The following is a 27,540-nucleotide window of genomic DNA, read 5'->3' on the forward strand; positions in this document are numbered from 1 at the left end:
TAAGGTGGATGAGCGGTTACGGGCTCGCCGGTCGCAGCGGAACTACAACTTCCATGAGGCTGCGGGAGTCTCTGGCACCGGCGCCATGGCGGATGCCGGCCCCTCCCGGACTCACGAGAGCGGGGACGGAGAGGAACCCATGCAGCTGGGCGGCTCCCATCTCACCGCGGCGGAGCGTCAGCGCCGGATTACCGCCGGTGAGTGCCTCTATTGTGGTCACAGGGGACATGTTGTGGCTACCTGCCCTTCGCGGGCAAAAGGGCGCGCCCGCCAGTGATGGTAGGAGTACTGGTGGGCGAGCTGAGCCAGGAAGAAGCTCCTCCCCGTTTAACACTACCGGCCACGCTTTCCATTCACTCTAAGAGCCGCTCCCTATCGGTGTTAATCGACTCTGGGGCGGAACAAAACTTTATTGACTGTCAGTTAGCCCGGCAACTTGGGTTACTATTGGAGCCCCTGCCTCATGCATTACGTGTTACGGCATTGTCAGGTCAACGCCTTCCAGACATCACTCTGGTGACGGAGCCTGTCGAGCTCACCCTCTCTGGCAATCATTCTGAAGAAATCTGTTTTTTGGTGTTTAAAGCAACTCGCACTCCACTAGTTCTCGGCCATCCTTGGCTACAACAGCACAACCCTCACATAGATTGGCTAAAGGGGCGTGTCACTGGGTGGGGGGAGGACTGCCACATGACCTGCCTTAAAGCAGCCTCGCCTCCAAGCGTTGAAACGCCCTCTTCTGGGGTATTGGAATCAGCTGATTTAACTAATGTGCCCTCTGTTTATCACGACCTAGCTGAGGTGTTTCAAAAGGCCCGCGCCCAGTCACTCCCTCCGCATAGACCCTATGACTGTGCTATCGAACTGCTCCCGGGAGCTCCTTTACCCACCAGTCGGCTATATAGCATCTCACTTCCAGAACGAGACGCTATGGACAAGTACATCACGGAATCCCTGGCTGCCGGCCTCATTCGGGCCTCCACCTCTCCAGTCGCGGCAGGCTTCTTCTTTGTCGAAAAGAAGGATAAAACCCTCCGGCCATGCATTGACTATCGCGGATTAAACAACATCACAGTAAAGAATAAATACCCTCTGCCGCTCCTCAGTTCTGCCTTCGAGCTCCTCCAGGGGGTTACTGTTTTCACCAAACTGGATTTGCGAAACGCATACCATCTGGTTCGCATCCGTAAGGGCGATGAGTGGAAGACCGCCTTCAACACCCACCTCGGCCACTTCGAGTACCTTGTCATGCCCTTTGGTCTCACTAACGCCCCTGCGGTGTTCCAAGCCCTGGTGAACGACGTGCTCAGAGACTTCATTAACCGTTTTGTTTTTGTCTATCTAGATGACATCCTGATCTTTTCCAGAAACCAATCCGAGCACGAGACCCATGTCAGACAGGTCCTGCAACGACTCCTCGAAAACCGATTGTTCGTCAAAGGAGAGAAGTGTGAGTTCCACGTCTCCACCGTTGCATTCCTGGGGTACATAATCGACCAAGGAAACCTCCGCCCGGACCCTGTGAAGGTAAAAGCCGTTGTTGAGTGGCCGGAACCTCCTAATAGGCACCAACTGCAACGTTTCCTTGGATTTGCCAACTTTTACCGGCGGTTCATTCGGGACTTCAGCCGAGTTGCCTTGCCGCTGACCCAGCTAACCTCTCCCAAGCTTCCTTTTCAGTTGAACAAAGAAGCTCAGGCAGCTTTCCAAGAACTGAAGAAACGATTCGCCTCAGCCCCCATCCTGATCCAACCCGACCTCACGCAGCCATTTGTGGTCGAGGTCGACGCGTCCGACTCAGGGGTTGGAGCGGTTCTGTCGCAACGGAAGGATGGTAAGCTCCACCCTTGTGCCTTCTTCTCCCGCCGTCTGTCCCCTGCAGAGAGAAACTATGACGTCGGGGATCGGGAACTGCTGGCGATAAAACTAGCCCTGGAGGAGTGGCGGCACTGGTTGGAGGGCACGGCTCAGCCTTTCCTCGTCTGGACAGACCACAAGAACCTGGCATACCTACAATCAGCTAAGAGGCTCAACGCTCGACAGGCCAGGTGGGCCCTGTTTTTCACCCGTTTCCACTTTTCCATCTCTTACAGACCCGGTTCCCGGAATGTCAAACCCGATGCCCTGTCCCGTCAGTTCTCAGTCTCGGAGGACACCACTGAGCCCGCTCCCGTTCTCCCCGCCACCTGTGTCGTGGGCGCCATCTCCTGGGGGATCGAAGCAGCCATTCGGGAGGCTCAGGTGTTGGAACCGGATCCGGGAGGCGGGCCAGCCCAACGGCTCTACGTCCCTCAATCAGTACGTTCTCAAGTGCTTCAATGGGCCCACACTGCCCGCTTTACGTGCCACCCAGGGGTCCACCGCACTATCAACTTCCTCCAGCGCTACTTCTGGTGGCCCTCTCTGACTAAAGATGCTCGGGAGTACGTCTCCGCCTGCGCGACCTGTGCCCGGAATAAACCATCTCATCAGCCGCCCGCTGGACAGCTCAATCCCCTGCCGACTCCGTCCAGGCCGTGGTCCCATATAGCTTTGGACTTTGTAACCGGACTGCCGCAATCAGCAGGCAACACTGTCATACTTACCATCGTGGACCGTTTTTCTAAAGCTGCCCACTTCATAGCTCTACCCAAGCTTCCCACGGCCATGGAGACCGCACGACTGCTTACCCGTCATGTGTTTCGTTTGCATGGGATCCCGGAAGACATTGTGTCTGACAGAGGCCCCCAGTTCACGTCTGGCGTCTGGAAGGAATTCTGCTCCTCATTAGGAGCAAAGGTCAGTCTGACCTCCGGTTACCATCCCCAAAGCAACGGTCAGTGTGAGCGAGCTAACCAGGAGCTCGAGGCAATGTTGCGGTGCACAGCGTCCTCCAACCAGTCCATCTGGAGTGATGAACTACCCTGGATTGAGTACGCCCACAACAGTCTGACTTCCTCCGCCACTGGTCTGTCTCCCTTCGAGGTCTCACTGGGTTTCCAGCCGCCTCTCTTCCCCTCTGTCGAGGGTGAGCATTCTGTGCCATCTGTCCAGGCCCATCTACGGAGGTGCCGACGAGCTTGGCGGGCCGCACGGACGACGTTGCTGCGCACGAAGGACCGAACCAAACAGACCGCAGATCGCCGCCGCACACCAGCTCCAGCATACAGCGTGGGACAAAAGGTATGGCTGTCCACGCGCTTTGTTCCTCTCAGGACTGAGTCCAAGAAGCTCAACCCAAACTTCATTGGTCCTTTTGAGGTTTCGGCGCTGATCAACCCCGTCTCTCTGAAACTCCGGCTGCCCCGCAACATGAGGATTCACAATGTGTTCCACGTCTCCCAAATCAAACCTGTACAGAATAGCCCCCTGTGCCCTCCGTCCAGGCCCCCTCCGCCCGCCCGGCTTGTGGACGGCTTGCCCGCCTATTCCATCACGCGGATTATGGACTCTCGCCGCCGCGGGCGTGGCTTCCAGTACCTTGTGGACTGGGAGGGCTATGGCATTGAGGAGCGATCCTGGGTTCCGCGGGCCGCTGTCCTGGACAAGCGTATGCTGCGGGCCTTCCATCTGTCTCATCCTGGTAAGCCTGGTGGGTCGCCGGGGGGCTCCCGTTGAGGGGGGGGTACTGTCATGGTCCCTGTGCCCTGCTGGTCAATCCTCTATTGGGCAATATGTTTGTGGTTTGTTTTCTCTCTCACTCTCTCTCTCTCTCGCCACGGCGATGCTCACTGCGGGCTCCCGCTGCTGGCCCACACACCTGCTCATCACCACACCGGCCGCTGATCCCAGCTGATTACTGCACTACTTAGATGGCGAGTCTGCACTAGTCTTCGCTGGATCGTTGAACTATCAGCGTCAGTCAAACTTGTGTATCTGCCAACCTGTATCTTGAAAAGCCCTTTGTTATTATCCCGCTAACCCGACCTTTTGTGTTTAGATCGTTTTTGGAACCGGATTCTGAGAGGAGTGACTGAGGAGGAGTTTTTGTACAGAAAGTGTGGAGCACCTTTTCCCCTAACCCTGTTTCCCACGGACCCTGGCGACCCGGACCCTTTTCCCCCTGCACATTGTACATAGCCACTTGGTGATTGTGTTCACTGTGAATAAAACGCACTGTTCTTCGCTTAAAGGGAAACCCTGGCCTGCGCCTGAGTCTCTTTCGGAACCCTTAACAAATTTCTTTTTTCCAAAAGACTCATAAAAAGGTTTTGTGCATTTGTCGATCCACTGTGTGGGTGCATTTGAGACACAGTGCCACTTATTTACCATCATTTCTCCTGTAAATGGAAGATTCATGTATAAAGTTACATGCACTTCTTAAAACTAGAAGAAAATGTTTTATATTTCAATATGTTACAATGCAGTGAATGCTGTGAAAGCACGGGTGAATGATAGTTTTAATCTCACATAGATTCCTGTCTAGACTAGTTTGCATAGTTTACAGATAAGGAGCCACACAGTATCTCTTTGCACTATCAAGCAACTAGCCTGTCCTCGTGACTCTTTGGACTCGGAGCAAACAGTACTGAGCAGACAAAAGGAAACAAAAAGTGTCACCTTTTTCAAGTCTTCCAAGAATTGCAGAACCCAATGCAGCGGTGTACTCCCAACACAACTCGAATCTATGATAGTTTCACTGCTGCTGTTTTCAGGTATCACCACATATCCAAAAATTATATTTTGGGGCTGTTGCTCCTTACTGAGTTTAGCTTTCTTGTGTATATTTGGTAATTACACCAGTATAAGGTACAAAGAGTTTTTCCTCAGGTTTTATAACATGCATCTCTCAGGTCTCCGTGAACGTCACGGTCTGCACAGTAAATCCTAATGAGCTCCCAGGCCCCCACGCCACCTTGCCTCTCCTCCTCCCGGTTTTTACTCCCACCCCTGGCTGGGCGCTTTAATAAGCTCAGCGTTTAGCCAAGCGGGGGGGTTCCGTTTGATCACAGTAATGAGTTGTGCTTGCAAGCGCCACGTACCACATAGCTGCAGGTGAAAGCTGCGCACAACGCTGCAGACTCTTTCACCTTTATTTATTTACAGCTTTTTACCCGCGGCTACGCTTAGTTTCCAGCACTTTCCCCCTTAACATGTGTCATTTTGTCTAAATCTTGTGCTTCTGCTGTAAGATAAGACTTTTTAAAATGTGGTGTTTCTTTGTGGAATGAAACGCTACCTGCATGCTTCAGAAGTAAACGGCTCCGTAGCCATAAACAAGCAGCAAACAGAAGCAGAAATCGACATCAGGTGAACTGTGGCAGATTTTAACCATTGTTAGTGTGCAGAGAAACTGTGCTTTTAGGATAATGACTAGTTTATGGGGGGAAAAAAGCTATTTTTCGGTGCATCTCGCTTACAGACTGTTCCCCAGCGGGCCTCTATAAAGCTAAAGAGAATTATGGAAGTAAACATACAGGTGTTCCTTCCTGGTTCGGGTATACTCCACTGGAGCAATTACAGAGTGTGCACAGGTATGATGATAGGGCCGGCAACTTTACTAGCTCGAGGGAAATTACAGTATGTCCTGATACTCAGGCATCACATGCCTTTTGGAGCTCTACGCTCCACAGAGGCAGCCAAAAATCTCGGCACTGGGTGGGAAGAACTCTGATGAGTGTTTGGGGTCAGGGACCATGGATGGTTGTAGGCATACTGTGATGACTCACGTCTAAAGTGATACAGTCTTTTTGGACCACTGTCTCTTCTAGAAGACTTCAAGGCTTTGGTGATTTGTAGTTGGTTGCACAGTGCCAGCAAATGCTATTAACGGCTTTGGTGAAGCACAGCTAGAGCCCGTCTTTCATTGTTAGAGAGCCATCTGCTGGAACAAAGGCCCATATTACAGCCCAGATTTTACTGGCCAATCAGAAAGCAGAGGTTTGTACTTGAGCTACCAGATCTTGTTGTTTTTATTATTTCTCTTTTTATGTGCTGGTTCCTCGTCAAGCAGCTTTTCACCTACATTTTAGCATACACTTATTTATGTAAGAAAGAAACACTCAGTGGTAAATGGGCTGGCAGGCAGATGAGTGAGCCACAGCAGACACTGATAGGGGTTAGTTGTTTTTGTTATACTTGATGACTCGCACCCTTTACATTCTGAGTTTCAGTTTCCTTCTTTTGGATGAAGTGCAAAATAACATGGTATAAAAATAACTTTTCTACACCAGCTACCAAACTGATGGTGGTGCTTTCCTGACGCAGATGCAATTTTTTGGGCACTATTTGGGGGATGACTCATCTACTCAAAACCATATCTACCTACAGGCACAAACAAAGGACCTGTGTTTGGACGTTTGATTCTAGTTCAGTGGATATAATGTGAAGCATAGTTAAATACTATTTCATACAGATTGTTGCACCGATTTTAAAAAGACTATTCTCCAAACAGTGCTTTGCTTCTTGGGCCAAGTTCCCACACCTGGGACCTCTGAAGGCCCTAAAGGGCTGCCATACATCCACGTGTGCCACATAAATGTCTTGATCTGCTTTTGCAGCTCACAGCTAGCTGTTTTTAAGAGGCATTTGTTTTATTGTATCAGATCTTCCAAGGAGTTATTGTGACTGCAAAAGTAAGCTTCTATTACTAAGAGGTCAGAGCAACAAACCTTCAAACCAGGCTATAGTAGAGCCTGTTAAGTTCAAGTATGTGTACATGTTTGTCATTAAAAGAGGACATTGTACTTGAGAGGTGGCTTGTGACCTACATAGTAGCTGACATTTCCTCTGTCCTTCTCCTCAGGGAAGTTTTTATGTGCCCAGTGAAAACTGCCTGCAGAGAGCTCATACGTGGCACTGGCGACTCTGTCGCCTCCTGTTGGTGGCACACAGAGGCCTGCACACGTACTACACAGCACTCATGAAGGAGATCCCACAGCTGCAGCAGATTCCTCTGGAATCAGGTGGCACATATATAGAAAGCCTTGGACCTGTTTCTTCATTAAAAGTCTAGTGAGATCTGAAAATAACATATTGGAACATTTTAATAATGCAGGAACTGTTTTTTTTTACGACAATGTAAATTATTAAAAAAATATGATTAAAACTGTAGAAAAAGTATTATTTTAATGACCTTGTCAGAAAGTAATTTAAAATCAGCCCAATAGAAATAGAGGACTAACATTAAACAGTTTACCTGTACTGAAAACTAAACTATAAGTACTGCTATTATTTGATGTACTTAGAGTACTTGTTGTGTATTCTGTAAACCTTTTTCCGACTCTGGTACAGTGACAGTATATTTCCGCTAAAACCTTAACTTCGTATATATGTAGTGGAGTACAAGCATGCTGATTGTAACCTCCAGTTTCCTGAACACAGTTTGATCACATGGTCTTAAGCAGTGAATGTAAAAGTTTCCGTATTTGCCCTTTTAGACCGGGCTTCGCGCAGCCTCTTAGCCGCTCAGTAAAACAAGCCATTTCTGTTCCCTTCACTTCAGCTTGTCTATATCTAAAACTGTGCACATATGCTTAACTTGTTTTATAAGATTTTCAAACTATATGTGTGTATGACCCCCTGTCACAGGATAACGAAAGTTAAAACTCCCCAAATATCTTTATTCCCACAGATGTGTCGCCTGTAGAAGAAACGCTAAATCAGCTGACAATAGAGCTACAGGTAAGTTCATGTCTTTGTATGATAGTAACAAACATATCTTATCTTATTGTATCTTTATAAATATTTTATTACACAAAAAGTAGGAAAAATGCAGGTTAATCTATAAGTAAAAATAATTAAACTTAACAATCAATCAAACCATTACTTGTATGTGAATTACTGACATAACGCTATTTTATTTTTAACCTCATCAACGCAGAGCACACACTGACAATAACAAAAATACTTTATTATAGAGCTCTATGTAAGAAAACATTACTTTTTTAGAGTCTAACCAACAAAGCAGCCTCTGTCACTTTTCACTTTGATATGTCACTAGTCCATAGTACCTGCTGTTTCCTGTTTGTTTCTATTCTAATACAAAAAAGCACCAGCACGCTAAGAATAGATTCACATTAAAAAAGTTATTTCTTTATATTGTTATGTGCTTCTAAGGAATCAAACGTCTTAATTTTTAAAGTGATCTGGAGCAAAAGTTTTCTAGACATTCTAACTCAACATTTTTAGTCCACTCCTTCTCACTGACCATTTATTAAGTCACTCAACACTGACCTATGAACTGTCAAGCAATCAAGTACAGGATGAGCCAGTGTTCTCACCGCACATAACAGAAACTTAGCAAAGAAAGACTTTTAAATACTATCTATAGGCACTTTGTTACGAGCAGCCTGTTAAAAAAAATCACGATTTGCTTCCATGTGTTTAGATGAATCTGCAAAAAATGCCAAAGACAACTTATAAAATAGTATTTTTACGCCAGTGAGGTGATTACCAGAGAGCTATTAGTCAAAAACTTGGTGTATCTCATCATGGTGTGCAATGTGCTCTTAAAAAATTGGAGGTAACTGAGCAAGTGTCGGACAAAATAAGATATAGCAGACCTAATGATATATATCACAGATGAACAGTATCTGATTTAGGAAAAAATCCGAAGACTCATCAGAAAAGGACTCTGTGGAAGGGTGGTGATAGTATAAGTAGTGGTTATAAGTTTGGGGTTCAAATCATTGAGTGGGTCATCAGAGATATACAGATACAACTGGAGTTCTGATTGGCAACAGCTTTTTTTTTAGCTTGACAATGACCCCAAACACACTGCAGTAAAAACATAGACACAGTGGAACATTATCAGTCATAGACAGGCCTCTCCAGAGTCCGGACCTCAACATTGCTGAAACAGTGTAACAGTTTGCTGTGGCTATAGCTCAGGAGGTAGCGCAGGTCAGCTGCTGATTGGAAGGTTGGTGGTTCGACCCCCGGCTCGCCCAGTCGGCATGACAAATATCCTCGTGTTGTACTAACCGACTTGCTCTCTAATGCATCCATCAGAGTATGAATGATAGTTAGAAAGCTCTCATAGTGCTTGTGTGAATGGGTGTGTATGGGGTGAATGTGGCGTGTTGTATAGAGTGCTTTGAGTACTCCGGGAGAGTAGAAAAGCGCTATATAAGAACCAGTCTATTTAACAGTGTGCAGTGTTCATCTTGACCAAAAAGCATAAAGCAGCCAACATCCAAAGAAGAGTGAATCCTGGAGAACTATTCCTGAAGGCTCCTTAAAGAAATGACATGAAAGCTTGACTAAGAGAGTTCAGGCTCTCGTGATCTTTATGTTTATGTGCGGGGATCTATTCTTAGTACTTATTTCATTTTACTTCCTTTAGTTTAGCTGAAAAAAAAGAAGTGTTTTAGTTCCCTCATTTTTTTGTCCCGTCATTGTTGTTGTCCTGATGGCGTTCACCTGTTATTATTATTCTCCATGCTGTGTGCAATTAGTTGGTTTTCTACTTCAGTCTTTGTCAGCTTGTTGTGTGATCTCCGTCTCACTCCTTTCCCTCTCTGTTTGTTACTACTAAAGTGCTTTTACCCTGGTTGTTTTTCTGCATTTGGTTTTAATTTCTGTGTTTTTCTGGCATCTCAGTGTGCATTGATATGTGCCTTAATCAGAATATGTTGGGGCATTTAATAAAATCTGTTTATGAGGCCGGAGCTTTTCAGTATAATGAAGCTATTAGATGATACCAGTAAAAATGGTCGTGATTAGTGTTTAGGTGAGCAGCTGCCAACCAGTCAATCTAGGATCTGACAATTCTTCGCTGTGTAGGCAAACTGCCACTCCATACTTGGACATAAATTTCATATTAATAATCTGCCCACAGTCATTTTCATATCAGACAGATTGTAGACACTGTTTTCTTTGTAGGTATGAATATGTGAACAGGACAATCACCCAGCCTTGGACTTGTGCATGCTTTATTCTGGGAGTTCTTTGAAATGCAACACTTTCAGCTAAATATTACAGGACTGCGTTTTTCTTTTCAGCTGCAAGAAGGCCACGAGAAGGTGGCGGAGCAGATCAGCAGGGACGTAAGCGAGCTCTGCTTCCAGCTGGCTGCTCTGTGGAGCTGCTTCCTGGAGGCCGCTGTGTTCAACCCCCACATCCTGTCCTATCTGGCCCAGGAGCACCACACGCTCAGGGTGAGAGTTCAGCTCCATCAAAGGCAGGCTTATACAATGTTCAAACGTCATCATTTGCCTCTCTGAGGTGCTGAGCCTTTATTAGGCCCTGGTGCCGATATGTTTAAATATAGTGATTGTGATCCACCCACGCTAAAATGCAAGAATACCACAGAACAATAAAACATGTTTCATAAGCATTGACATTTTATCTCTGAAAGCAGCTCCTTAAAGGCATGTTGTCACCAGTTTTCAGAAAGTAACATGATACTGAACAGTCTGTCTAAGAAGAATCAAACTAACTTTCACATTGATGAGGAAAAACATGTCAAAGTTAAGCCCAATCAAGCATCAATAACTGTTATGCACTAAAAAAGTTCGGATGATTACCTATAGAAAGCACTGTTAAATTTGTCCATCATGAAGATAGTTTGGATACAGCGCTTTCACAGGACTCAATGCGCACTCGTGAAAAATGAAGTACAGCCTTATTGCTTCCAATTTGGAGGTTAAGTAGGAGCCAAGTGCTACTGATTAAGTGATCGTCCCAAAAAGGACTGACCTCTGTAAAAGCAGGGTGACACAGTCCTCCCAGGGGTGGACATCCCAGCAAATTCATCCCAAGATTACCTCAAGCAAAGCTCAGAGATATTACAAAAATTACTTTTTAGGAAGAGCTGCCAGGAGAAAGTATCGTCTCCCTAAAAAGAACATGGCAGCGACTTTGGTTGCATCTTAGCAAACCTCAAGACTTGAAAAATCCATCAATCAGATCAGACCTTCTACCTACTGTTTATCATCTTCTTCTTCTACTATTACCAATACTGGCTGCTCTCTGTTCACTGATCATCACCCACATCCTTAACCTTCAACACCTTCTTCCCAGATATCTGGCAACTCTTCCCTACCACCCAGGACCAGTTTTTGTGCTTTGCTCCTTCTTCAACTTCCAATATTTAATCCCTGTTCCTGCCTTCACTTGCTTCCTTTTCTTGACTTCCAAAGTCAACCTGCACCCTACCAACACGGTGTTGTAAAGATGAGTGGGCCAAAAATCCCCCCACAGTGATGTTAGAATCTAATAAAGTCATAGAGAAAGTGATTACTTCACATTCCCGCTAGTAAAGATGGTTCTATAAGCTCCTGAATGAGGTGTACTTAGTTTTTCACAGGAGTGCATAAAGTTCTGTAAAAAGAATATACATGTTACTGTCTCCTTAAAGTTTGGTATTGGAAATGCATCTGATCCCATGACATCAATGTCTGTTTAAATACATGAAGATAATAAGATACCAGAGGCAGCCAAGTCAGTCTTTAAAAGGGGAGCTTTGTTCTCAATTCCAGCTCTGCATATTTATTCTTGGATTCTTCTAGAGTAACTGCACATGATTTAAATTTATTATTATACATCCATACTGACCCTCAGTTCATCCTCTGTCTAAATAAGCCTTATAAGCTCTCCCTCCCCTGCCCTTAAGCCTAGTTGACTTTCTCAAACAGAAGATTTGATCGCAGGTGAGTAAGGAGCATGAAAAGTCTGTGCTTAGCTTACTGACAGGGCTGGACTGGGACAAAAAAATCTGCCCGGGCATTTTGACTAGAGACAAGGTATTATAGGAAAAGCCATAAAGCCTTTGAATGGAAATAAACGCTGTTGTGACAGTGATATGCACTGTCTTGTTGGTATATGTATGATTTCTATACATGTTACATCAGGTCAAAACTTTGGTTGTAAGATTCAGATAATTATTCATTAAAAGCAAAACATTTTAAATGTTAATGCCCTACCTGGCCACCTGCCAAAACTTTGCTAGACCCGCCGCTGCACAGTTACCAGCTGTCAGCTACTTAGAAAAGGATCCTGGTGTTATTTGTCTCTCAGAAACAGTTCATAACTTCCCTTCAACTCATTCATGTCACCTAAAAGCTGTTTCTGAGGGGTGCAACGATACACAAAATTCACAGTTCGTTCGATACTTTGGTGTAACTGTTCGATATTATTTTATATTTTTTCAATACAAAAAAATGTTCATGCCTTTTTTAATTTGTCATTTATTAAAATTATAAACACATATTTTAACTCAAAAGTACAGTTGAGGCAATTGCCATGTTGTAACGAGCTTAACTTCTGTCTTGCTAGCTTGCACTGCGCTCAGTGGATCTGCACTCGACAGTGCAGCCTAGGCGGAGTAAAATGGTAAAATGGTAAATGGCCTGTATTTGTTTAGCACTTTACGAGTCCCTAAGGACCCCAAAGCGCTTTACACATCCAGTCATCCACCCATTCACACACTGGTGATGGCAGCTACATTGTAGCCACAGCCACCCTGGGGCACACTGGCGCCACCGGGCCCTCTGACCACCACCAGTAGGCAGCGGGTGAAGTGTCTTGCCCAAGGACACAACGAGCGAGACTGGGGCTCGAACCGGCAACCTTCTGATTACAAGGCGAACTCCCAACTCTTGAGCCACGATCGCAGTCGAACACAGTTCCACTGAGCGCTCAACACAGACAGCATCGTTAGAAGAAAAGTTGATAAAATAAATTAAAAGATTTTGTATTGTTCGATACATATGCGTACCGAACCGAAAGCAGTGTATCGAACGGTTCAATACCGATACGAGTATCGTTGCACCCCTACTGTTTCTCCAATCACCTGTTCAGCTCTGATGATTCAGTAAGGACATCTCCTGGTTTCATTTTCATGTTTCCCTCTCACCACATATCCAAACCGATGTCATGACCAGCAGCTTTACAGCTGTGGCTCCAGCAAACATCAGCTGATACTAGAAATTAATATTAAAAAATTCTAACCACAGTTGATCAAGCGTAAACGTGCTGCTGTTGTTTAGCGCGACATCCGCTGGTTTCCTCTTTCTGGCACAAAGTGTGCGATAAACAAACAAAAGAGACGGGACTTGAGACAGAAAAGCCGATCAGCTGATCATTGATCAGTTTCATGATTGAAATAATAACAGGAGAGAGAGGGGAGAGAATGAGCAAACAAGAGGCAGCTGTGCAGCAAAGACACAGAATAACTCCAGCTTTGTGTCTTTTCCATTCTAGCTGAAGTTCGGGACAAACTGTGTTCCTTCTCAGCTCAATACGAAACACGTAATATTTTCCCTGAATATGAGACGATTCCGTTTTTTACGGGACGGTTGGCAACTCTACTAACTAACCTTATGAATAAAATAAAGTTCACTATCAGTAACATCATAGCACCCACCCAGCTGTATAGAAACTCCATTATGCTAGCTAGTACGCAGTATTATTATTGTAGCTGACTGTAAAAAGTCAGCACAACGAAAATAAAACTCCACCTAAACTCTGTTTATATCTGACCCAGATAGACTGCAGGTCACAACTTCTTACCTGAATTTTAGTTCACCTGACACTCAGACCGGCGGCCGCCTCGGGTCTCTGCTCCTCCTGCCTCCCCTTTCCCTCATCCACCTGCTGGCCTCTGTGGAAGCTTCGCCATAGAAGCCACCACCAAACAACTGAGTTATTTTTACACATCTGCCAGCATCTGGCCAATCCACCACCTTTCGTTGTTTATACCGTTAAAAAAAACAACAACAAAAAAACATCAGCCCATGAAAACGAAAAATCACCATCGGGCATACCGGGCAAATACCCAGTATGCCCGATGGCCAGTCCAGCTATGCTTACTGAATATGTGTAAGATCAGAGACAAAGGTTTAAATGATGTAATTTCATATCATGAACCCCTGATCAGTCATGTCCCATTAAATCAAGTTGTCCTTTTTTCCATGTACATAATTTATTCTGTTGTTAAATATTGAATACACTAATTTCCAATCTTGTGTAAAATGCATCAAACCTGTTGCCATTAACACAGCAGGCTTGCTGCTCCCTCTCTGAGTCCACATTTAGACTATGTTTAGTCTCATTGCTGATGCACTTGACTATTTGTGAGCTTTGAGTGTTTCAAAAGGAATCATTCAAATTATAAATGCCATTCTGGACCTCTATATCCTAAAGCTTGCTGAGCAATCTAATATGATTTCCCCTGCAGTTTCTATTAAATCACTGGGCTGTTTAATATGAAAATGTGCTACACAGTGGAGTAGCTCTCAAGCTTTTTTGTCTGTTTTTTGTGCTCATCAAATACTTGGTAAATTTTTCTTGCTTATTGAACCAAGAAATCGAACCCAACCATATGTTTGCCAGTGATCTGAGACTGAGACTGAGGCTCTTATCAAAATTAATTTGTTTGTATGTCTTTGGAAACACAAGGTCAGGAGGTTCTCTGAGGCGTACTTTTTCACCGAGCACCACAAAGAGATATCTCTGACATTTCAAGAGGAATTGTAAGTACCACCCCTGTCAGAAAGCTCATTCTGTGAGTGCAAAGAAGTATAATATTTAATATTGAATTGTCCTGATTTAGAATCAATAGACACAGCCAGATAGCTGCAGAAGTACGGAGCTCAGACTACTTGACCAAAATGCCTCCTTTACCTGTTGAGTGCCTGGACATCGATGGAGACTGGAACAGCCTGCCTATCATCTTTGAGGACAGATACGTGGAGTCTCCTCAAACACGTACTACAAAATATATATCTTCTGCTACCTGCTATTAACATATCATTACGTATTGTCTCAGGACCAAACTCTTGTTCTACAAACTGAATTTCTTTGTCTTTCCAGAGTACACATCACATGTGCCAATGCCTGCAACTGCTGATGAACAAACCAACTTAGATCTTGCCAAGAGGATTCTCGAAAGCAGCCAAGAAGCCGTATCACCAGCAGTACCCAATGACTCTCTGGGTAGTGAATGCACGGACCTGCCCTTGTATGTCTCGCTCACAGCAGACCAGAATAAGAGCGACACCAGATGTACCCAGAACATCATTCCTACTGAGGGCAGAACTGAACTTTCCGCAGCAGTGAAGGAAAACTTGACGGAAGCAGCAGAAAATCACAACCAAAATAAGGAGAGCTATAGTTCAGGAGAGATCTACGTTGCAAATAAGTCATGTGATCCTTGTAGAGGAGAGGCAATTTTGGCTCCCTCCTCAAGCTTTAGTCCCCTCACAGATTCTGCAGACAACAGTGACAAGTCTTCTCATCCTGTAACAGAAGTAATTGCCCAACTTTGTGATGCCACAAACCACAGCAAAGCAATAGAGAATGAAAACACTGAAGAGCAGCCTGACATTGCCATGCCTTTAAATCACTCAGTGGATGATGAAAGTGAGGATGTCCCTCCTATCAGTGTACCCGCTGGCTGTCCAGTAATACCACTCTTTCCGGGTGAGCTCAGAAAAGAGACGACTCATCGCGGAGGTTTGGTCGGCACCAAGGTCATGAAGCGCTCGTCCTCTGTTATTTCAGACTCTGGTATCGAGAGTGAGCCCAGCTCTGTAGCGTGGCCGGTGGAGGCCGCACTGCGAGGACGACCCCCTCTGGACTTTTCCAGCGAACGGGAGATCCCACAGCAAATAGTGTTAAATCATCCGGTGCACCGCAGCTATCTGGAAGGGCTGCAGATGGAGAGCAACGGCAGCCTTCCAAGTGGAGGTATACAGGCTTCACTTACATCAATTAGCTCTCTGCCCTATGAGGAGGATCAGCATCAGAGGCAGCTAAGCAAGCTGACCAAGTCTGTTTCTGCGCCGCAGATAAGTAGCCCAGAAGATGTAGAGGATGGCCATATGCTGCTCAACCAGGAAACAGATTGCAAGAGCTTAGTACAACATGAAGATTCATGTAGGACAAACTGTTCTTTGTACAGCAACCTGGATTCTGGACAGTCAGAATTATCACCATTAGACATGAGTTCATCATCAAATCCTGGCCATATTGTCAAGGAGAATGGGACCTCTGAAAAGTCAAACTCTCCACAGTACCTGTCAGAGACATACAGGATAAAGTCAGCGTCAAGCAGTGTTTCTGAAGTATTACTTTTACAAGAGTCTGCAGAAAGCCCTCATGTCAAGGAAAGTGCTGTTATTGGCAGCCAGAGGGAGAATACGAACAATCAAACACACATCAGTGGAGTAACCTCAGTGAAGAATGTCTTTGTCGTTGAATCGGAAACAGTGCCCTGCAGCTGTGGAAACAAACCATGTGTGCATGAAAGTGCAACAGATCAGGAGAGGATTAACACGGGAGATGAGTGCCAAAGTTTCCATCAGACCCAACTATTCGGGCCTGAGAAACATGAATGCCTAGATCCCTCACAGATACTTATAAAACCTTCATGCTTCAGTGATCTGCCCAACAGTAACAGCACCACTCAGAGGCCAAGTGACCCCTTGGGTGTGACAAACAGAGAGATAGTGTCACCTGCTGATGTAAATGGAGTATCGAGCTGTGAGAAAGCACCTTTGGACTGCCAATCGAAGGCCACCAAGATCCCTAACTCAGGACTAGCCTTTGTGAACAAGAAGATGGTGGAGGTGGTGAACATGTCAGTCTCCTGTGCCCCAACCTGCCTCCCATTTTCATCCGTCCTGAGAGACTCTCCATCTATCAGTGGAATGTCCACTCGTCAGACTACCTCACCTATCACCCATCAGCCTCTGGGCTCCTTCGGTATCATCTCCTCATCTTCACTCAGTCCCCTGAACATGGATGAAGAGACAAATGAACGAATGCTGAAGTGAGTTTTTCTTTTTCCTAACAGGCATTCTACCTCTTTGTATCCCGCTAAGTTTATTAGTACACTTACTACTTACTTTTGTGTTGCTGCTCAATACAAAAAAGATATTTTAAAGTGCAAATCACATCCAATTTACACAGAGTTTTAAGATCTATAAGCATATACAACTTTCTTGTGGTATTTACCAAGCAGTAACCTTTAGAAATGAAAAATTAAATGCATTAGCTAAGCCGGCAGGCCTAGCAATGCTTGCTAGCTTAGCTAATATATAATGTCTCATTGAAATGTGCTCAATTCTCTTTGCACTGCAAAGTAAAATAACTTTTCCCAAAGCAAACAAATAATATATGGGAATATATATGGGAATATGGGAAAAAGCAGAAATACACAAAGAATGATACACATACAATGCCAGTGCTAACAAAGAGACAAGACTTATGCTGCACTTTGGTTTGCAGAACAAGCAAGAGAATCAACAACCGCCTACTTAAAGAAGCACAAGTATATTTTCAATCTGAAGATCTTAAAACTCTGAGGTCTGAGTTGACAACACTGGCAACACCAACTCTAATCCCAACCTAACCATAATCAGTGGGAATTTGTCATATATGTTTTTTTTATGTGTTCCCTCAAGTTCTGGCAATGAGGGAATCAAGAAAAAAAATGGACACACTGAAAACTATTCATATTTATTCAAATAAAGGCATCTTTTACCTTTTTCTAAAAACTGTTTTAGGGTAGGACGAGGGTTAGGATTATGGTTACCACCTATGATGACTTTGGCCTAGGGTTAACTGGATGCTTCAAATAAACCTTAAACTTAGTTACCATTAAAATGTGGCATTAAACTGTTGACTTCGGTCAACACTGACCTACTGAGTAGCTGCAAATTTAAACATGTATTAACATAGCTTTGCAAATGTTCTCAGTCCTATGACATCAGTTCTGTTATGCACTTTTAAAGTTCAAGGACCGATGTGATCAATTTCACAAGTTTTGAAGCGCAGTATTTAGCTTAAATGTCTGTATAACTATCTATTAAATATGTACAGTGTGTCTTGTACAACAAAGCTTGAAGACTTTCTTGATTAACACCCACCAAACACGGAAGATGGAAAAGAAAGTTGAGAATATAATGTTTTTGTTCTTTCTAAAGCTCTAGCCAATTAGTGTAAAAGTAAAGTAACCATCCTAGCAGATGTGCATCAAAATCTGTAGACATTTTTTCTGATAAATACTTGCTTGTGTCCAAAACATTGGGCTAGGGTTTGAGACTTGAGGTCATCACTAATGAGAATTTAGATCTCAGGGGGTTATGGTGGGCTGGATTTATGTTCAGGGTTCCTTTCTCAATTGGGTGTCAATAAAAATTTTTTCTAAAATTTAGCTCAATTTCTGAAGGAAAATTTTGTGTTATTTGAGTGTTATCATCATCCACACCAGCTGCAGGAAACAAGGCAGTGATTCTTGAGATAAGGGACAAAACATGTCTGGCAGATAAAACCCCAATTTTGTGGTTAAAAATATGCATACAAGTGTTAACCCAACTGCCTAAAAGACAAACCAAGGCAATGTTTATACAACAAAAGTATGATTTTGCATTTTTTATAAATATGTATTTATTTTAAATGGTACAGTACATTACCAGTACCTTAAAAATCCATTGTCCAGAAGCAGGTGTGATAATATTAAAATACAGAAAAAAAAATTAAAAGTAATGTAAAATTAAACATCATGGCTCTCGTCACTAAGTATTTAAGTCAATACCTTATATAATATCAAAATATGCAATTGAAACTTTATTTTTAAATATTTTTTAAGTGATTAAAATCGTGTCCAGAGTTTTTGTCAACACCATCAGATTTTTTTAAAAGTACAAAAAATCAGGAATTATTGTGGGTGGCTTACACTCTGAGGACCCCTTTACCACTTCCTGTTTGATACACATGCCATGAGGTCACTGCTGTGATAATTTGTTTGTTTTTATTTCATTTATTGCACACCTTTCTGATAAAACTCTGTGTCACAACCATAGTGCGTCAACACCAAAGTCGATGTAATTAATTATTTTTTTTGTAAAAACAGCCTCATTTAGGTAGATTGTAGAGGCCATCAGCAAATGATGAAAAACAAGATGGCTTCTGTCAGATAAACATGTGTTATGAGAGAAAGTCGGGTATTTTGTCAACACCATCAGATGTCAACACCATCAGGACTTTTGTCTGACCCTTTTTCTAATGGTGTTGACAAATGTCACAAAAGTGTTCTATTCACCATTTATATTAAGTTATTTTTTACTAATATTTCAGTCATATTACTTCTTGTGTGTTTTACTGATATTTCTGCTTCACAGATGTGTCAAATATTATCAAATTTGCCTTATCTTGAATCTCATTGTTTATGTATACATTATTAATCCTGTAGAGGAATGCAGAGGAAAATGCTTAGTCCTCTGCATTTAACCCATTCACTCAGTGATGCAGTGGGCAGCTACCAATCCAGGATAGCCTCTGTTCATTGGATTTGAACGCCCAACCTTTCAATCATGTGGCATCTACTGAGCTAGCTGTGCCCCGAGAGTTGGTCTTTAAGTGATGATGCTTCCTGCTTCCGGGCCCACACTACTCTTATAGCCTGTTGTGCTGTTAAAATTTTTAATGCTTTTTATCTTGTTCTATTACATCTGAACAAGCCCCTAAAAACAGCCAGTGATCACTGCCAGCCTAACCATCGGGAATCCTCACGTTAACCTTTATCAAGTGGTAAAAAGTTAGCATTCATCCTCCAGCTTCACTGTGTTTATGTTATGCTAACACAGCTGTGTCGCTAGCGATCACGTAGCACATCACTATATACTAGCTAGCCCAACTTAGGAATCAAGGAGTAGTAGGCAGCTACTTATGGAACGCCAGGACTGCCATAATGAATTAATTAAATACACCATTAAATAATTAATTAAATGTGTCAATAATTAATTAAAATTGGAATTAATTAATTAAATAAATAGTTATGACACATGTAATTAATTAATTATTGACACATTTAATTAATTATTTATGTATTTCACATTTTAATTAATTATTGACACATTTAATTAATTAATTATTGACACATTTAATTAATTATTTATGTATTTCACATTTTAATTAATTATTGACACATTTAATTAATTATTGACACATTTAATTAATTATTTAATGATATATTTATTTATTTCATTTTGGCAGTCCTGACGCCTGGCTCTCGTCATGAAATAATTTTATCTGTCAGCCTCACCCATCAAACTCAGGGGGCGGGGTTAACGCTGCCCATGCAGCTTCTCTAACATTTGATTGGTTGCCGTGCAAAGTAAGTCAAAACAGGTCGATCCTAGATAATCGATTGCTTGTGTAGACTTGGGGCAGCCAGTTATCCCAGAATGCAGATCAAATCACAGGCAGCAATGGTGGTGGTGTAGTTTTTCTGTCACCAGCTACACTTTTAACAGTGTTTTAGCCGCGAATGTCGCGCCGTATGTCTGGTCAGGTTGTCAACATAGAACATGTTTGCAAAAGTGCTCAGATGTTTTCAGAGATTTCACTAGCTCTGCTAACAGTTAGCATGCAGAGCGCACCGAGGGGGTACATTAACCGGTTTGTTTACATATTCCACTCTCCGTGTTCCACATGTTGCATTCGCAGATTCTCATTTTCACCGAACGATCGTCTCTTTCCGCCTGGTCTTGTGTCTCTGTGCTTCTGTAACATAAAGAACGAGCTGACATTTTTCTCACGAAACCAGCGATCAGCTCAGCAGACCCTCAGTTTACCTGCATGCATCCTCCTCCTCATCTGTCAGCTGTTTAACACCTGCTGCTAATTCAAGAAACACGCCTACGTTACCTGGTGATAGTCACAGTTTAACTGGGCAGCCGGTGCTCGATATAACGCAATGTCAGCGCATTTTTCTGCACAAGATAAGTAAATATAGTATTTTCCCCGAGCGCAGAGCTGCTGGAGCTTGTTTCCTTACAGAGCACTTTATAGGCGAGCAGCTTTATCAGCGGCTGATGTCCAATCACCGGCACACAGCTTTCAAACCTCAGCTGAGTTTTAGCTCTCAGTGGTTAAACGCTGGACTTCATTCACTCAGGTTATGTCTGTCGGGTCACGTTTACTTCGCTGTTTTATTTACAACTGAGCAAATCGGTTTGGCTGAGGTTAAAGTTACGTTTCATAACTGCATAGTTTCACAGACGTTTAATGGTTCACTGGCACATGTGTTAGACTGAACTATCATCTAAATATCATCTGTTTTTTAATAGTTATTCAACTGTATTCTAAGCACCAGCTGTCTGTTAGAATGTGATTTTTTTTCTCTCTCTGTTGGCAGAGGTATAAAAATGCGCAGGAAAATCTGACGTGCATGGCAAACTTCACCGACGATATTTAGGGAGGAATAAACACACATCAAACATAAATGAACCATTTGCCTGTCTCCATAATTGAGAGCATTTTCTCTTCTTATGTCAACACTCTCTCTCTCTCTCTCTCTCTTTTTTTTTTTTTTTTTTTTTTTTTGCTTTTTCGGTCATGTTATGTTTACCTGTCAAAGGCTTGTTACAAACTATGAAACACATTGTGCAGACTTCTGGATGTTAGAAGAAAACTAATACTGCTCATGAATGAGACTAAAGGCAGGAAGGTGTCCTTTAAAACTAAACATGTTAATAGGACCTCCCTGTTTATATCATAGTTTATGATATAGCACGTGTATTTCAGTAATAGCCTGCTGAGGCCACTATACGTGCTGGCCTCATATCAAATGTGAAGGCAGACTGAGTCTATGTTTGACGTTTGTTTATATCTAATCTTCCTTTTCAAACATTTAAACAGCAGCGAGTCTGCAGCTGAGGGAATACAAATTCAAATTGTCGGAACAGGTTTGCTCGTTTCTTGGATTCATTTGGTGATTTATTAAATGTATAACTGTTATTCTAATCTGCTGCTGAGTCTCTTACACTTTTCTTTATGCTGTATATTTTCACGTCATTGGAATAGTTGGCAGTTAGATAGTCAGCTGTGAAAGTCTGTGTTAACTCATGGAGCTGAGGATATCGTGGATATGCTGACCTCGCTGCGTGGTGTACAGAGCGAGGTCAGCATGATTAATATTCACAATAAAAATATTAGCCGAACATCATGAAGTCTGTATGTGTTTCATAGTGTCGAACAACCTTTGTACAGTTAAAGCCAGCAGTTACTACATGACGGAAACACCAACGTTATCTCTTTTATGTGTTTATACACAGGTCACGCTGATTACTGAACAAAAACCCAAAGATCAGATGTTAAACAGATTTATTTGCTCTCTCTCCTCCTTAAACATGTTTTTAATGTTAGTTATAATTCAGAATTGGCGACTGAAACACGTAGGACACATAAGAACATCAGGAAATAAAACACCGATAAATATAACCTCAGTAAAAGAAGTCAGCGGGGGTTACTACAGCTGTGTACCGGGGCCTGCGCTTTGTCGGTGGGATTGCTTGCGAGGCGAGCGGGTCTATCCCACGCTTTGCCGTGAGACTGGGACGACATCTCCGAAATCATCGAAACACTTTTGCAAAGAGGCTGTATCTTGACAAACCGACCAGACACATGAAGATTAAACCACTACATTCTCGGCTAAAAAAATATTAAAACGGTATTTGGTAACACACAAACAGGGTTTTTCAAAGCTCAGTTCTGTTAGCTTCCACATGCCGGTTGTTGTGTGCTAGAAACAATGGCCACCAGGCCAAAGCAATGGTTTTGACTCGATCAGCGTTAACCCCGCCCCCTGAGTTTGATGGGTGAGGCTGACAGATAAAATTATTTCATGATGAGAGCCAGGCGTCAGGACTGCCAAAATGAAATAAATAAATATATCATTAAATAATTAATTAAATGTGTCAATAATTAATTAAATGTGTCAATAATTAATTAAAATGTGAAATACATAAATAATTAATTAAATATGTCAATAATTAATTAATTAAATGTGTCAATAATTAATTAAAATGTGAAATACATAAATAATTAATTAAATATGTCAATAATTAATTAATTAAATGTGTCAATAATTAATTAAAACGTGAAATACATAAATAATTAATTAAATGTGTCAATAATTAATTAATTACATATATCATAACTATTTATTTAATTAATTAATTCCAATTTTAATTAATTATTGACACATTTAATTAATTATTTAATGATGTATTTAATTAATTCATTATGGCAGTCCTGGCGTTCCATAGCTACTTGCTGGTGAACTATTAAGATGTAGAACTTGACATGTGCAAAAGCAGAATTGTTATGATGTGTCTTGTGATATTACAAAGGTTGTTAAGGTTTAATTGTCATTTTGAAAGAAATAATATCTTGTTTTCTACTAGAGTGTCACCACCGTCAGCGCCTTGTCAACTCCATAATATGGAGTTTTTGTTTATTTTTCTCTTTTGGAGAACCATATATTTTCCTCCCTCATGATCTTCCAATAAAAATACATAATTTTCTCAATAAATGTGTAATTTGCATGCTGCTTAATATGACTGTTTCTTATACAGATTAAATACAAGCTTCTGAAAATATGTATGACTGTAACTCTAACAATAAAAAGCCAAAACAATCTTACTTTTAAATGTGGTATAATTACTTTGAAAACCTATGTGCATAAACAATAGAATAGAGAAGCTGCTAATAAGATAAGATAAGATAAGATGACCTTTAATAGTCCCACAGGTGGGAAATTTGTTTTGTTACAGCAAAAGTGCAAAGTTATGTAGCAGAAATTAGAAAACACTGGAATGCAATAAAATAAAATACTATATACAATAGAATAAAATAGAATAGAATAAAATAATATATACAACAGAATAAAATAGAATACAAATGCTATTTACAACTGAGTATGAAAAGTAATTGTCAAAATAGCTGCAACAACTTCATTTAAAATATATATTTTTGCATTTCTTTGTGTCTGACGGTGTTGACAAAAACCTTGCACTTCTCCAGCAAAAACATAAATTATTAAAAACTGTTACACCTGGGAGATTGTACCAAAACATGGTGAGACAGACAAAACTTTGTGTAACAATTATATGTAAATGTGTTTTTGAAAAATCAAAAAATATATTTTGTCCAACATGAAGATTCATGTAGGACAAACTGTTCTTTGTACAGCAACCTGGATTCTGGACAGTCAGAATTATCACCATTAGACATGAGTTCATCATCAAATCCTGGCCATATTGTTTTGTCCCTAATCTCAGGAATCACTGAAGGCCAAAACATGAGGGGTTTACATGGGTTTTGGGAGATGACTCCTGACATCTGGTGCAGTAGCTGGCAGTTACTCATGCTTGGAAAGTCTAGCATAACAAAATGAAACGAGGGCAAATATGAAGCAAGGAAGCCAAAACGAGGTGAAATGCCTCCTGAATGTATTAAGTCACATCAAAGAGTACACAGACAAATCCATCACGATAAGCTGGAAGTACACTAACTTGAATCGGATTGGCTTTGACTTCTGCATGACTGTAATCTGAAACCTGGCAGAATGACAGAGTAATAAAACTTTTGAGCAGCTTACTGGTTAGTCTGAGACTTCTGTTAAGCAACACGGGCTTGCTCAAGAAGTGGGCAGCATGAGCAATGTAAATTCTGAAAATTGAATGTAGGTTGTCTATTATATTTGGGCCACACGGCGAAAGCTGTAGGAGTAATTCACTTTTTGGAAAATGAAACATCAACTTGTCTCTAAGGCAGCGGTAGACAATTAGGTTTTCCCAACGGGCTGCAAGTGAGATACTGGGACTGTTGTGGAGGACTGTCCCAGTAGGCTGGACTCAGTTCTGCTTAATATCAATTTTATCTTTTTATAAGACTACTGGCGCGACCCTCCACATCTCATGTGGCCCCTTGGGGAAATTAATTTGCCACCCCTGCTCTTAGGTCTACATGCCAACCCTAAACTCAGGCCTAAGTTTAAAGCTAGGCAATTATAGTATATAATTTTAAAAAAATATTATTAAACTATTCTCTCCAGTGTTTACAGTCAAGAGTCATAAAAATGAATCATTCTGTCACACATGAAAAAGTAGCCACATTTTGCCCTTTTAAGACTAGATTACAATTAGAACATATGATGGCTGAGACAGCAAAGGGTTAAAGGCTTAAATCAGCTCATATCTCATTAGCTTAAAATTGTTCAGTATAAGTTTAGTAATATAATATCACATTTTTTTCTCCAGTTTCTACAAAGCCAAAGAGGAGCTGTTCAAAGAGTTGAGCTTCCAGGCCAGCTTGTACAGCGACCTCCCGCTCCTGGCATCAGATCTCCCCTACTTCCCTCCTGAAGAGGATGATGAGGAGTTTGATGACGGCATACACCTGGTGGTGTGCGTCCATGGGCTTGATGGTGAGGCTGCACATTTAAAAAATGTTCTGCTTCGCTGCGATCCAGTTCCACGTCTGCATTGCACTGACACATCCATAACTTTCTGTGACAGCCTTTCATATCATTCCCTATTAGCATTGTAAATGTAATATAGCCTGATAAAGCCCTACAACTTTATTACACTGCACTGTGCAGTCTGTGAATACTAATTCCCTGAAACTCATTTCAGGTTAACTTTTAAATGTTTATCGAACATGCTTAATAAAAGCAGAGCTACAAACTTTGTGTGTCTGTTTCGTCACCTGCTTCTAGGAAACAGTGCTGACCTTCGTCTTGTGAAGACTTTCATAGAGCTGGGATTGCCAGGATCCAGGCTCGACTTCCTCATGTCTGAGAGAAACCAGGTACATTTGACAGTGACGGGAGCAAAACTGTGAAAGTGTGCTTCGAGGCAATTTGCAGAGCGCTGACAGCCTTGCTTTTCTCCCGTAGGCCGACACGTTTGCAGACTTCGACGCCATGACGGACAGGCTGCTGGATGAAATCATTCAGCACATCCAGCTCTACAATCTCACCATAGGCAGGATCAGGTCAGTCGGCCAGGTTTAACACGCTGCAGCGTGCCCATTATTGACACATTTCATTTTGATTGGATATTAAACCTCTTAATATCCACTAGCTTGCTGGTGAACCCCCTAAGGGCAGAGATAGGGTGCAAATACATTCAAGTGACTTTTCAAACAAGCCTGCTTCCAGAAATTAGAATATATCACCCTTCAAGTTGAGTTTGTAGTTTCATTTTGGTCTTACAGTTCCTCTGCTAGAAGATTCTCATGTGGGAAGTCATTTGAGGTTAAGGGAAACCAGTAAAGGACCAGCCTGAGCAGTATTCAGTCCAGTCAGCAGATGGCAGCAGAGACTTGGCTCTGATTCTTCTGTGGAAGTCTTAACTTCGGAGAATGACAGCTCCGTCATAATGTATAGACTCAAAATGGATAAGTGGCAGAAAACAGATGAAAAGCTCTTATCATACCGTGCCAATAAGCTTGTGACTTTCACATGATAGACTGCGCTGCTTTATGCAGCACTGTGCTGCCTAGTTCCAATCAAATTAAGCTATCCATCTTCCCGCTTAATTGCCCTCAATGTGACAATTTATTTCTTTGTGAGAGTTTCTGCCCAAGTTTCTTAACTCTCTTTTTATTGTGGCGTATTCTCTGGGGAGCGAGTATCAAAGACAAAAGGCAATGGAGTGCCGCAACAGCATCTGGTTCTTTCCACATTACCTCTATATTTAGTTTGGGAGCAGACAGATGAGAAGGAGCAGGGATGGAGATGAGGGATTGTGGGTAGAGCCGCAACAGTACAGTAATTAAACTAAGTGACAGACATAGCTTGATGAATCTAATATTTCCCACTGCTGGGAAGCTGCTATTAATTCGTGCGGTTTGTCCTCTATGTTCGCATCAATAAGTTGTCATTGCCTTTGAGGATGTTTAAACATTTAGCAAGTTAATGAATTTTCTGTAATCACCGCATGCTGCAGCAGGAATCTCCAAATAGCTTCCGCTGCAACCCGTTCCTGCTTCCAGAGGAATCTACCAAAGCTATCGGGCAGTGTCGTAGGTCAGCAGCGTTGGAGGCATTTTTTTTTTTCCCAGCCGCCCACTCATGCTGCAAGTTCCTCTCTCTGAAAGTTGTTTGTCTTCGGCCAACAGCTTCATCGGCCACTCTCTGGGGAACATCATCATCCGCTCGGTGCTGACGAGGCCTCGCTTCCGCTGCTATTTGCCCAAACTGCACACTTTCCTCTCGTTGTCAGGGCCACACTTGGGAACGCTGTACAACAACAGCACACTGGTCAGCACAGGTGAGGCCACGGCTCGTCTCCTGGAAGAAGGCAGAGCGCTGCATGTTTCGCGCCTCTCAGCAGCGTATTGTCTTTTGTCTAAGAATATCATCCATACTGCTCAGCTACTGTGATGCATGTGGAGTCCTGATTCGGTGTGTGTGTGTTTTGCTTAGGTTTGTGGTTAATGCAGAAGCTGAAAAAATCCGGATCGTTGCTGCAGCTCACCTTCAGAGATCACGTTGATCCACGGAAAACGTTCCTCTATCTCCTGAGTCAGAAACCAGGTACGGCTTGAAAGCGGCTGAGATCCGAAACAGAGGCTGCGTGTTGACGGCCCCACTTTACAGACTGTTGCTTGAAAGGCAGGCTGTTCAAATATTAATGAAAATGTTGTCATCTTGTCTTTTTTTTGTCAAATTTCTGTACGTGTCAGCTCGCTAACACTCAAACCCCTGCCAGCGAGCTGCAAGAGGCCTGTGAGAGGCCTCCCCACTGTGTGAGTGGAACAAAGCAGTCGTTTGTCACACAGGCTTGAAGAAGATAAGCCTGAAAACGCTTTCCCCCCCCC

General features: G+C 42.6%; 1 protein-coding gene across 1 annotated transcript in view; it reads left to right on the forward strand.

Annotated features, from left to right (window-relative positions):
• The window catches only part of fam135b (family with sequence similarity 135 member B), a 51,843-nt gene that overhangs the window by 21,553 nt on the left and 2,750 nt on the right, over nt 1–27,540 (forward strand). The window contains exons 7-17 of the mRNA XM_085345805.1: nt 6,725–6,884; nt 7,553–7,602; nt 9,924–10,079; nt 14,323–14,396; nt 14,477–14,631; nt 14,737–16,696; nt 24,975–25,141; nt 25,433–25,524; nt 25,613–25,710; nt 26,839–26,990; nt 27,146–27,256. Coding sequence (XP_085201931.1) covers nt 6,725–6,884; nt 7,553–7,602; nt 9,924–10,079; nt 14,323–14,396; nt 14,477–14,631; nt 14,737–16,696; nt 24,975–25,141; nt 25,433–25,524; nt 25,613–25,710; nt 26,839–26,990; nt 27,146–27,256 — 3,175 coding nt within the window. The remainder of the gene's footprint in view (nt 1–6,724; nt 6,885–7,552; nt 7,603–9,923; nt 10,080–14,322; nt 14,397–14,476; nt 14,632–14,736; nt 16,697–24,974; nt 25,142–25,432; nt 25,525–25,612; nt 25,711–26,838; nt 26,991–27,145; nt 27,257–27,540) is intronic.

Source organism: Diplotaxodon limnothrissa, linkage group LG22 (assembly GCF_057381915.1).
Source record: "Diplotaxodon limnothrissa isolate DT_005_m linkage group LG22, D_limnothrissa_male_GT1.1, whole genome shotgun sequence".
In the NCBI taxonomy this organism is placed as follows: domain Eukaryota; kingdom Metazoa; phylum Chordata; class Actinopteri; order Cichliformes; family Cichlidae; genus Diplotaxodon; species Diplotaxodon limnothrissa.